General features: G+C 38.2%; 1 protein-coding gene across 2 annotated transcripts in view; it reads right to left on the reverse strand.

The window, feature by feature from the left end:
* ssbp2a (single stranded DNA binding protein 2a) overlaps nucleotides 1-13,264 on the reverse strand; it is a 60,835-nt gene that overhangs the window by 31,140 nt on the left and 16,431 nt on the right. For both annotated transcript variants that reach the window (XM_014992905.2, XM_014992906.2), the window contains exon 2: nucleotides 107-179. In XM_014992905.2, coding sequence (XP_014848391.1) covers nucleotides 107-179 — 73 coding nt within the window. The remainder of the gene's footprint in view (nucleotides 1-106; nucleotides 180-13,264) is intronic.

The raw sequence follows: 13,264 nt of genomic DNA on the forward strand, positions 1-13,264 counted from the left end.
CATTGTAGCGCTAACTGGACATATTGAAAGAGACAACCCTGGAAACATAAAGTCTGTGGCCCGCTGCCTGACAGACACAAACACGGAAAGCATTTTTGTGACTTACCTCTGAGAGAAAGGTCTGTGCCGACTTCTGTGCTCCTACATGCAGCAGGTACTCGTACACGTAAAGAGCCAACCTGTGGAAAGAGAAACGAGAGACGATGAGCTTCAGGTTGTTTATGAGGGGTGTAAAAGCTTTTGTTATGGAGGCAAAATCGTTTGTTCTTTTCCATTTGGAAAATATATGGTCGCTTATAAAACCATTTATGCCACTTGAACGGGCACATTTTGTCACATCACAAGCACAAACTTCAATATAAATTGTCGGGGTTTTACGGTAGAGACCACCGGAAAGTGGTCCGCAACTGCAAAAGTGGGACGAAACATGTCCAATTACTCCCCTTCGCTCACTAAATAAAATCCAAATGAAAGTAAATGCCTTTAAAAGTCCCCAAATTAGAAAATAGGGTCGGTGTATGTGTAATTTAATCTCAGTAGAAATGGAGACCAAGGAACACAGTAGGCAGGCCAAGGAGAACGATTTGGAGAAATCTAAAGCAGGTTGTAAAACACTCTTCCAAGCTTTTAACATCTTAAAGGGCCACTGTTAAATATCTCTTCCAAAAACAGAAACAACACAGCTGAACTGCAAATCCACCAACACATGACGGTGACTCCAGACTGGAGGATAAGGACAACAATAATCAGGGAGGCTGGCAAGAGGCCCAAGGTAACTCTGAAGGAGTTCCAGAGATCAACAGGTCGCATACGAGAAATTGTTGAATGGAAAACTCACAGTCATGAAGGCAAAGAAGGTGGCTGTGCTGAAAGAAAGGTAGGTGTAAGAAGTCTCTGCTTGCTGTCAGCTATATATAGGTGACATGTGTAAGACCGTGCTCCGCTGTGATGAGAACAAAACTGAACTTTTCCTATAAACCACACAGTCAGGGAGAAGGGAAGATGGATGCAGCCAAACGCAGCGCGCAGATGTTCTTACTTACAGATGTAACCGCAGCAAAAGGTAGTTTCACAAAGTGTTAACTTACAGAGCTGAATAAATATACGAGACAAACAAGTCCTTATCTCATTAAAAAAGAACAGTGAATAGTTTTCCTCCAGCTAAACAATTATGCGTGACTTTATTTTGATCCATCACATAAAAATCCTAGAAATGCTTTGTAGAGTCAAATGTGAGCAAACATCTGGACAAAAACAAGCCCAGAAAAAAAAAAAAAAAAAAAATGGGGCAGTGATAATCATCTACGTGCCCAGTTGTCTACATGGACTTCCTCCCACAGGTTGGAACAGAGTGAGTATTAATTACACCCTTGATTTGTAAATCAATGATCCTCCCAGTGAATCTGTGCTGGTCCTTTCTTAAAAGCAATTTAAATGCCTGTGGGACAGGTTGATCCAATAGTCTATAAACGGTACATAAAAAGTGTTTGACACAGGATCCACAGCACCTACTCAGTTCTGTTAAAATCTATGTGATGCTTGGAATTAATAAAATATTAAAGGGAACAAAAATAAAGTTTACTCTAAATCAAGAAGTAAGTTAAATGACATCACGCCATTTATTTTCTCTCAAGGAAGAAGATGTTAAATAGCTCTAAATATCAGATTTCAACATGTACGAAAGATATGCGGGAGTCTGACTTAGTTTGTGATCAAGCTGCCTGCTACAGCATCAGAAGAGAAAGAAGGTGAGGTTAGAGCATTATTTACACCAGTCACATTCTCAGGGCATATCTATAATAAGCAGGGACATAAAGTTATAGCGGGTGCATTAATAAAGTACCTATCGCGCTAGTGGAGAGACCTGAGTGTGTGTTCTTCAAAGCGCTTTTATTTCAGAGATACAACCTTCCATGCATTCGATTAGTTTACCTGAAAACTTGCAATATATTAACTGGTGTTTTAAAGTTCAAATTTAGACTCAATAATTTTGCTATTGTCTACATAAAGGAAGAAAATTAGATGCTACGTAAAAGGAAATGTTCAACAGCTAAAACACGTTTTCGACTTTACAAAGCAGCACAAGCTATGACCTGGGACTTTTTACGTTTGTCCTTGTGTGCTGGTGTTGATACTGAAAGTCATGAGAGATGTTCACACTGGGACGACATCTGTTCAGGAACCCCCACTGAAAGGTACCAGCGTGGCAACCCTGATCCAGACTCTTGCCTTGAGGTAAAAATAAACTCAGACGACAGACTGAACATTATCCCGCTTCTCTCACAGGTACAATCCACCTCCGTCCATCTCTCTCCATCCCATTTTTCTTCGTCTTTTCTCCTCCTCTCTCCTTCAGTTTGTTTTTTTGGATGTTTCCCACAAGTTACTTTACTCTTATGCATTCTTTCTTTTTTAAAGGAAGACAGAACAGAAGCTATCTTTGTTTTTGTCTTTCCCACCGTCTTTCATTCTCTTATTTCCTTTCCCTTGTGGCCTGAAAGTGATGTTTAACCAAAGAAACAGCGACAGGACATTTTACAGGGACAAGGTTAACGGAAAAATGAGAGGATTGACAAAACTCTTGACACCTTGTCAACTGAGCATGAATAAAAGATGTGCTCTTTTTTCTTTTTTTTTCAAGGCACTGTACAGCTCAATGTTCAAGGAACAAACGTTTTCTGTCTCTCCGCCCTGCACATCGTTTTCCTGTCAACCCATCAAAATCTGTTCCCCCTCCTGTGAACCGCAGTGCAGACAACAGCAGCGTCAGTGTAGAACAATTTAACATCACTGATAGAGGTCACACATCTGCAGTGGATACTTTGTCATCAATGATGAGGATGCTGACAGGTTGCATAAATGAATTCGGTGCCTCAATGGGGAAATATTAGGAAACAAAAGCACGTCCTGAGGAGGGATGCGGCGAAATGTATTTCCACATAAAAACACATCTCTGCTGCCTTGGAGGCAGACTAAGAGGTTTAACCTGTAATTGATTTCACAGAGTCTCCAGGATGTGACCTTTGCAATTATGATGGGCGAGAGGAGATGGATGTGAAGAAAGTCAAAACAGGTGAGGCCAGAGGTATGGATCATTCCGACACCGTAAAATAAATCAAAACACAAGTGAAGCGGAAATAAAAGATTAATGCAAGCCTAAAGACAAAGGTCAAAAAGAGAAATAGTGAAGATGGACTGAAGTTTTGATGGATCTCAGATTTGCACGGCTCACACGTTTGTGGTTATTTTGGCACTCTCTGTGAGTTTATTTACGTAGCTTAATAATCCTGATAGAATTGGGGAAAAGGAAGAATAAATAACGTGTGATTTTCCAGTGTTCGCTTTCAGCCTAAAGAGTTTAGCTTTAGAGCTCAGCCATGCTAAAACACTCAGCATCTCACTGGCAGGCGTCAGGCACTTCACACTGAGCCCACAACATGCTCACCTCTGAGACACAGAACCCATCTCCTTCCTGAAAGACATCTGGACATTACATGGTGTTTATACTCAACTGTTTCAACAGACAAAATGGACATTTGGAAATTCTTCCCGATATTGTGGCCGATTTCCTTCGATTTTCTCACGATTTCAAAATAAGGAAGAAGTCTGTTTGCGGTAGGGCCTTAAACTGCAGCCAGGTGGATCTACTTAGCTAAAATATTCTAAATTGAACATCATTACGTGAGATTTCCTAAACTGTTTGAAGGCATAGTCTCAGTGTGTGTAAACGTTATAATTTAATTCTCCAAACTATTATTATTTTAGGACTCTATAAACAAAAATGCCTAATGTGTTACAGTATTGTCAGAATCTGAGCTTTCAATTGTGGGGTCAAACCATTTCTTCCTTTAGTCTCTTGTTTTGTTTTTTTTTTTTTTTTTATTTATCACAAGCCAACAATAGGAGAAGTTGATACAGTAACAAAAAGTAACAAAAGATTATACTTTGCTAGCATCCTATATCTTCTAAACTTCAGTTAAAGCTTTTAATATTTCAGTAATATGCTTTGAAAACAATACAACACTCTTTGGTCCTTGTTGATCTGCCTCTTGGTTAGGCGAACCCTCCATGCTAACAGGAAAAAATGAAGTACATGGCGCTGGGCTGACAAAGCAGCGAGCAGAGATTAGGTTTAAGGACAAGAGACGGGACGAGACGTTGAATGTTAATAAGCTGCAAAATGTGGACACATTAAAAGGAAAACAATTATTCTAGTACATTAAGCAAATGATCAACTTCAATTTTCTTAGCAAGCAACAGGGTTAAAACTGAAGAATGCTTGTCTGTAATCTGTACAAGCTCTATAGGGCTTTATATCCTACCCAGATCTTGTGGAAGCACGTCAACGTTTTCATTATTACCCGTTCATCCGTGCAGTTTGTAACCGACCTATTTTCTCTCAAATTCCAGCAGTCAGGTTTTTAAAGAACATCCTCTACCCAGCCCTTAGCTGTAAATCTAACTAGACAGCTGCAGCGAGCTAAAACAGTCGGAGTTGATCTTGGTTTAAAGCATGCAGCTTGCAAAAACACTAACTGGCTTCTGTGCTGGGTTGTTTTGAGGCCAGTGGGCCACTTTTGCTTTTACTGAACGGTTGTGCAAAGAGATCCTGACGCTCAACCACAGCGTCAGCTTAAAGCAAATACATGAACTTCTTTTCCCAGGATCAGCATTTAAGGAGACCAGTAGATCACTGCTAATCAATTTACCGCTGAGGCGATCAAAGTCTGGCAGCACTTCAAATCACAACAGGCATTTGCTTCAGTGATTGGATTCGCCTATTATAGATTAGGCCCGGATTATTCCACCCTTGTTAGAGATGAAATGGAAAAGCGATTATCTGAATCGACATGTTAAGTGACATATTTACAGGACCTGCCACTATGCTGACATAAGAAAATGTAATTAAATGCTTAGTGTAAGCAAGAAGAAAAGCAACAAAAGCCTGGATACATTTTTTGGAACAAATGCAGCATAAAACCAAAAATCTTTCTAAGCAGGCTAAAATCCTATCAAACATTGATGTTGAATCACACATCTGTAACCACGCTGAAGAAGTATAAGTCATTTGAAGTTTAGTCTTTTTGCCAGTAGTAAGAGGAAATGCTCTTACTTTGTTCTCAAAGTAAGTCCTTTTCCCAATCCGTTCACCGTCCCTCCCTGCATCCTTAATCAGTTCTGTTCAAGACACCAAAACACTAAAACTCCTCCACTTGAGCAGAAAACTGACCCCCAACTCATAGGAAGCCGTCCACCACTTCCTGGTGGAGAGCCACGGCCTCAGGCTTACAGAAGCTAAACCTCCTGCTGGCCTCTTAACGCTACCGTCATGCAATTAATCAAATTCATTGTTCAATTTAGATTTTTGCTCCAAGCAATCACAAAAACAACCTAATCTTCAACAACAACAACAAAAAAAAAACAATTATTTATTATTTCAGCATAGTCCTTGTAGCAAATATCTTATTTTGCAATGTCTTCCGTCTGATGTGGCTGAACTCACATGCTTAGTGCAGTCGTTTTTTGACAAGTCAGCAAAAGTGAGCTTGGCACGAAGAGGAGCAACAACAGCTTCACAGTGAACAGCTATGAATTGAGGCATAGTTGCTACAAAACACAGCAAAAAGAGACCATTTCATAGCAAAAAGTGAAAGCCAAACAACTAAAATGGCAGAGGAATGAAAGGCCATCTGTAGCAGCATCATTTAGCAACCAAAAGAAGAAAGTGTGTGTCTTTCTGTGTTCAAACACTCGGCTTAAAGCCACAGATGCTTGATAATGTGCAAGATTTGCTACTCTGTGTTGTCTGCATAACTTGACAAGACAACAAATCTGTTCAGCGACTTAAAATTCATAGATGCAGGGATCTAATGCGGAAAGTCCTAAAGTGTACTTTGCCTAAGAATGGCAGAGTATCCTTGCCATTCTTAGGTGAATATAGCTTACTGAACAGATTTATTTAATTGCAAATAATTGCATATTTTTATATTACTTAGTGGGGTTAGGGACTTTGCTTTTTACCAAGTGCCATATTTGTGTTATTTTTCCGTATCAAATGAATATTTATTTGTTTTTTTTATAATCATTAGTTTAATTTTAGCCTAAGTAAGCTTGATGGTAATTTTTTTTCTTTAGTGGATAGGGCACCAAAATTGGCTCCAGCCTAATCTAACCCTGTATGGAACCACAGAACAGAACCAACATGACAATGCCTGGAGCAACAGACCACCCATATGGTGTCTTACATAAACTACCGTATTTTCCGGACTATAGAGCGCACATCACTTTAAGTCCGACCCACAAAGTTTTTTTTTTTTTTTTAAACTGGAAACTTGCATATATAAGCCGCACCGGGCTATAAGCCGCTGGTATCTGCACCGCTCTCGGTTTTAATAAATCTGCTATTAAGGACGTAATAGCCGAGCTTACGTGCAACTTAAAAGCGGCATCATATGAACTTCTTCGTGTGGTTTCCATGATGAGGAGGTATGAGTTTGAAAACATTTCTCTGTCGTGCCTGCTGCTAGCATGTGCTTGTTCTAAATGAAAATCCAGCACTTCTTTGATTTCCAATTTTGACTTCCAATGATTCACTTCCTGCTAAAGAGCCCCCTGGTGGTTGAAGAAAAATCCACAGAAAAGCCGCATGGTTCAAAGCGTAGGAAAAAAGTAGCGGCTTATAGTCCGAAAAATACGGTTCAAGTATCGCCCAGAACCACACGGGACATTAAGCAAAGAGACAACAGATTCTCACATACAATAAAATTCAATGGCTTAATGAATTGTTACTCCTTCCGCCTTCAGCTAAGTTTGCTAGCTAAAACATACAAAAAACAAACTGGTCTTAGCTGTTCAGATTTTTAGATATCCAAATTGTCTGAATTCATAAGCTAATGCACAAAAACCTCTGTGTGTAGAGGCTAACCTGCAATGTCTCTACAAAGAGGTCAAACACAGGTTAAATTCAGCAAGAAAAACACCCCTGTTACATCAAAGTATCCAAAAATACATTCAGTTTTTATATTTGGGTAAAATACACCAAGTGAGTTATAATAATAGCCTACTGAATATAAAAAAGTAGGAGCACGAAATAGTCAGAGAGTGAACTACACAACTCTCTTTGGGTCCAATGTGGAGTAAAATTAGCAAGATATTTGACAGAATCAAGACTGCTAGAGACTAAGATAAAAGGATGTGAGATTGTGGAGCAGGGATTAGAGAGAGAAGGAAAAATAAGATAGGTTGAAGGTTATGAGTGATATTGGGTGAATCCCAAGAGGAGTACTCTTTGAATCTATAAACTTTCATATTCTAATGTCGAGTATTCTCACTGAGCCGACTCTCGGTTAGCCCAGCATCCCTGCTGTGACCTCCTTCGGTAAATTAACACAAAGCGCCGTGCTGCGAATACTCAGACTGAACCAGACAGCTTTTCTACTGTTTTCAAATGGGAAGAAAAAAAATCGCTTGACACATACACAAATGAAGTACTGAAAACGATCAATATAGCAAGCTTCATCTATCTATATGCGACAAACTTGCTCATATTTTCCTAAACAAATTTTAAGATGTTTAAAATGTGATTATAATTGCAAAATAGCGTAAATTCTGTGAGGAAGTTATATAATGCAATTATCTCTTGCATATTCATCTGACATTACTGGGTTTGTTTTATTTTATCCTTTCACGACAAAGAATAATGTCTACAGAATTATATTGTAAAGCATCTGCAGCAACGTTTCTGAAGCACTTTGTTTTCAGTGAACAACCAAACTAACATAACAAATCATAGAGAAGGTTCAAACAGAATTGCTAAAATCCCCTACAGCAATGATTCTCAAACTGTGGTACAAGAATTTCAGGATCAAAGTAATACAAAGTAACAATAACTCTAACAAACACAAAAATATATAAATACATTAATATTTGCTTAATCTGAAACTATTCAAGGGTAAAATATACACATTTGAATCAAGAAAATACATCAAATTCATCCCAACAGTGTTCCAGTTTCTAAATTTGAAAATTAGTGGGATTTGCAAACTTATATGGTTATTTACCAGATTAAAATTAGCAATGCAAGCTAAAAACAATGTTTTCAAACAAGGTGGCAATGTACACAAAGGTTTTAGGCTCAAGCTGGTGAGAAAGCCCTGAATTTCTAACCTGGAAATTTTAGCTGTTAGGAAAAAAAGGATGAAACGACATTCTTCAGCCATGAAGGGCTATTTTTCACATAAAGCATTAAACTGGAATATTGTTGTACTTCATGGAAAGATATGTTGCCTCAGTTAAATAATGTTCCAGAATCACCTTCCTATGCATTTATTACCATTTTTTGTTTTTAATATTTACTGAAGCATAGGCCTTCACAACAGTAAGAAAGCTGTTGTGGGAGCCAATATGTCAATATTGTCGACTATACTGATTGCAATTAAAACACATCTAATCTTTTCATCGTGGTTGTAGCTTCACGACTCTTCCAGAGGTTTAGGATCTAGATTAGCAAAGTCTATACAAGTCAAGGGCATTAATTATGATGAATGTCACCCAATAAATTATTGGTGAGCAGAGTTTTAATGCAAAGCACCTGAAACATCATAGGCTATAAAATCTAAGCATCTAAGAAATCTTTTACAGTTGCAGAAACAATGCAATGGATTGTGCAGTTCAACTGAGGGGGACGTTACTAAAATAAGTTTAAGAACCTAATGAAAATAACACTTCCAGATTGGTATTAATCACAATACATTTGCGAGTCCATCTTTATCAACTTTAAATGAGGTATGGATGTGGGTCTGCAGTTCTCCAGTTTGCTGGGAAATACCAGGATTTTTCCAACTTCTTTCGTTGCTATGTTACATAAGTTTGCAGCATATTTGACTGATGCAATACAGACAGTGACAGCTGTAACTGCAAGTACAAAGGCAGCAAACTTTCACCAAACTGGGGCAAAGATAAACAAGTTAAATGTATGCATCAGCTGTATCAATCCGAAACTGCCAATAAAATGCAGCCTGACTGCTGCGCATCTTAAACAAGTGATTCCGATACATTTTTGCCAATCACAGAAAAATATCAGGTTTACTTTTAAAGAACTTAACTTTCAGACGCAGACCGAGACTCTTGCTTTCAATCTCCAGAAGCGTTAGCAACTAGGGCCCCTGACAGCTTTGGTGAGAACAGAGCGGGGACCCTGGCGCTAAAATAAAGAGAGTACAGCTAGTGAGTTGCTGATCCTGCACAGGATAGCCCTGTGTGTGCGTGTGTGTAAGAGAGAGAGAGACAGAGAGCCAAACACTCTCCCTGATTAATCAAACCCAGCAGCAGGGCTTTATGTGCCATTAAGAGTCCTGCTAAATGACTTCACTTCATTCATTAATGTGGAGCATCCTCTGTGGGTGAAGAGGCCCCTACTTGCCAAACAGACAGAAAAACAGACATGTGAAAGCTGGAAGAGATGCTGGCGGGGCAGCAATGATGGTGGTGGGGGCACCGAGGCAAGATAAACAACGACAAATATAGACCCATTACGTTGCTGAATAATTCATTGTATGTACGCAGGGCTTCAGGAAAACAACGGAGGAAACGAACAGGAGCCCAAACAACCTTGGGGATTATGGAGCCTTTACATCGAAGTGCAGATTCAAGACAAGACGTTTCATGCACACACCTCGCCTGCACCAACCCCATCAAAGGTGAATCACTTCATAGAAATTATCAGGTTAAAGTAGACGAAACACCAATTTTTTTTTAAGTCAAAACTTTAGCTTTACTGAATGTAGAGAAGGGTTAAACAGGTGTATGTGGAGGTGATGCTCTTTTATAGCTTCCTTTGAACAACTCCATCAATTTTTGCAAAAATAATGTCAGCCTTCTTAAACTAATAAAGCCATCTGGGAGGATCTGAAAGAGTGAGATTTATGTCCATAATTAAAAAAAAAGAAAAGCTAGAAGACAGATTCATTTGAACAACTCAGGAAGGGAGACCCAACAATATGCAAGAATGTCTGAATTCATTGGAATGTTACTGAAAAGTTTTTTTATTTCAATAATTCTGTTAAAAATGCACATTACATAAATTCAGTACAAATAAGGTAATAAATTCAACAGTTCTATTCATTTTCACGATTATTACTGATTGGAGATGAGGTGTAAAGAAAGACTGTTGACTCATTGTGTCTCTTGCTCTTGACAAATACTCCACAAAGTCTCTTTGGGTGTTTAAGTAAAGTAAAATCACTGGTCAAGTACACATAGAAACATATTCTGGGATTTCACCTGAAAGCTAAAATATTCAAAATTAATGGAGGTAAATGCCTTAAATAAACCGGTTTGTGTGTTTTTGAATCAAAATGGTGTTTTTTTAAAGTCATTCTCTAATTTACTGAGACGTCCCTGTGGGTCTGACAAAATGTGAAAGGTTGGAAAATAAATCACCATTCAAACAAAAGATAGAGGCTGAAGTGAATGAGAAAGACATGAAGGATAAGGAGATTGAGAGGAGGAGAAAGACTTATGTGAGAAGTAAAGTAAAAGAATGATGGTGAGAGTAAATGATTGATGATATAAGCTGAGGGAGAAGGAAAAGGGTTGATGCTGCAGCATCTGAGCCGAACCAGGAAAACAAAATAAACAGCTTTCTACTGACTGCAACGCTGGATTTTCAAAATCACAACAAAAGTCAAAGAACAGCACATCTTTCCCCTCTCTTTCGTGAAATACTCTTCACGCCTTTGTTTTGTAATGTAAAAAGCTTTTATGAACAAGTATCCAACATAAACAAAGATGAAGTTATTACATCTGTTTTTTTTTTGTAGATGTCAAAAACATGCTTGGCATTAATCACCTCCTGGCAGTGCTTTGCAGCTATCTTACTGGCTACCCCCACTGATGCTTTTCTAATTGGCATTTTTGCTGATGGTCACAAGTTAAATCTATATTCTCCATTATGCTTCCACAGTGTCCCCTGGGATTCCTCTAATGGCTCATTCTGAAGACAGACCACTTGAATGAGAGTTATTCATATCAAGTAAACTCCCTCTATCTTCAATGCTGACTTTCCTCTGACTTCAGCTGCTGCTGCTGCTGCTTTGGTTCGTACTGAAAGCAAAGAGAAGCAGTAAACCTTTCACTGCAGCTTTGAAGATTAACAAAGCACATGTTGTAATCCAGCATAAAAAAACCCCACAGCCCGAGGTGAGACACTTGTAGTCAAATAAATTTGATTTTTTCGTGTTCTGTGTTTTGTCGTTGCTGTATAAATGTTTGCCACACCCGTTATTCCTCTTCCACAGCTGGCAGATCTTTAGTCACTCTGTGGCAGCTCTGTCATATGTTATCACTAACACAGAGCTGTTGCACATACATAAACACAACATACATGACAGGGGCGGGGGGGAACCCAGACTTTAGACACCGACCGAAGTTTTGACTTCTACTTTATTAAGACAGAGTATAAAGGCTTCCATGTGTCCCTCCTCTCTGCGTCAGACCGTTGCTCCAATAGTTTGATGTACTAGTAGAGGAGCGGTCACCAGGGCAACACACCCAAAGCCACAGGTGTATCCCACCTTCAGTTCAGTCTGGCTTATAGAGACCACAGCTGGACGACAGCCACTGACAAGCCTAACACTTTTGCTCAGAGGCTTGTGTAATTTCTGATAAGTAATGTTTGGTAAGCTCTAATGGTTGATTCATATCTTGTTAGCGTTAGATGTGCTGAATGTTAGTTTGTGTTGTAGGACACATCACCAGTTAGCAAATATTTCATGATGTACTTTGTAAGACAAAACAAAAAGCTATTTTAGTAAATTGTTTATGACGTTACTATATATTTAATTCCAATTCTGAATTAAATTCAATTCCAATTTATTTAATGCATTAAGTAATACATAAAGAACTTCAAAAAAAAATAATTTACTTGATGTGTAACAATTTCAATATTTTGTTATTATTAGATTTGCATCACTGTTAGCTTAATATGGCAAGGATACAATCTAGAAACTGTTCTAAAGCAGTTTCTAGATTATTAGAAACTGTTTAGATTGTAATAAATGTTTTATTATAATAAAAAAATCCAGGTTTTATTATGTTTCTCAATGTCACCTAAAGCATATATAGTAACATGCGACTAGATACAATTTCCACATATAAAGGATAAAAGGCTTTTTTTTAACTGCCTAAAGATTTATTCTGTAAAGAATTAGAAAAAAAAACATCCTGATTTAAATGAAAATTTACACTACATTTCAGGAATATGTGTGAATATACCACTCAACAAAAAAACATAACATGACTTCAGTTAATCCACAGAACAGCAGTCCGAAATAAACTCAGGTTACAATAACAAAGCTGCTTCCTTTGTATTTTTACATGGTTTGTTGATAATTTGGCTTAATAAAATATTTTCATTCAGTTTCACTGAAGACAAAACTTAAAGGAAATATTTTGTCTGCTTAATCAAATGGCTTGAATGTTATAATTTTTTACTGTTATCCTTTAACAGTATTACTGCTGTGATACAGTTTTATGACGGAAGAATGCAAACATGGGCTGACTGGCTAAAATTGCAATAAAAATGCATTGAAAGTGGTTCCAGTGAAAGAATTCGCCAAAGGTGAAAAGTCACACATAAAAGTACAAGTCAAGAGCATGAAGCTCATATCCTGACGCAGAGGGGAGAGCATTCCTTGGATCACCTCAGAGCAGACCTTGTGTTTACCTTTCATTAACTGGAAATCCCACAAGTATCTCCTCATCCCTTTGCCCTCAGGACAGTCTAGGACAAGGTGAAAATAAATGCTTTGAGAACTACTTTAGAAGCAAATATTATCACAGCAAAGTTTGAGTTGTAAGCTCTTTTAAGGGCACCCCTCAATGCATAAAGGACAAAAGACAAAGTGGCACCTTGTATTAAAGCAGAGCTTGACACAAGATGTAGCTGGAAGCCAGAAACCGCGTCTTAAAAAGTTTAAACTACCGATTATACTTCGTTAAATTTCAAAAGTTTCCTTTTTTCTTTAATTTTATTCCATTTCGCACTAGTTGACTACTTCTTATTGCAACGTTCCCTTCAGCAAAAGGGTTATTATTTTCAATACATAATGTTGTCTAGATGGAATTCAATTTAAACTGATTAGTTTGTTTGTGTGGCAGTACAAATACAGGCGACATTAAGCAGGTACGCCACGACTTCCATACCGACGACAACAAATTAGAGCAGATGCAATTAAAAACTTGAACAGACAATGCATTAAAAACG

This window comes from Poecilia mexicana, unplaced genomic scaffold, assembly GCF_051168715.1.
Source record: "Poecilia mexicana isolate PSO_F unplaced genomic scaffold, ASM5116871v1 scaffold_9, whole genome shotgun sequence".
NCBI lineage: Eukaryota > Metazoa > Chordata > Actinopteri > Cyprinodontiformes > Poeciliidae > Poecilia > Poecilia mexicana.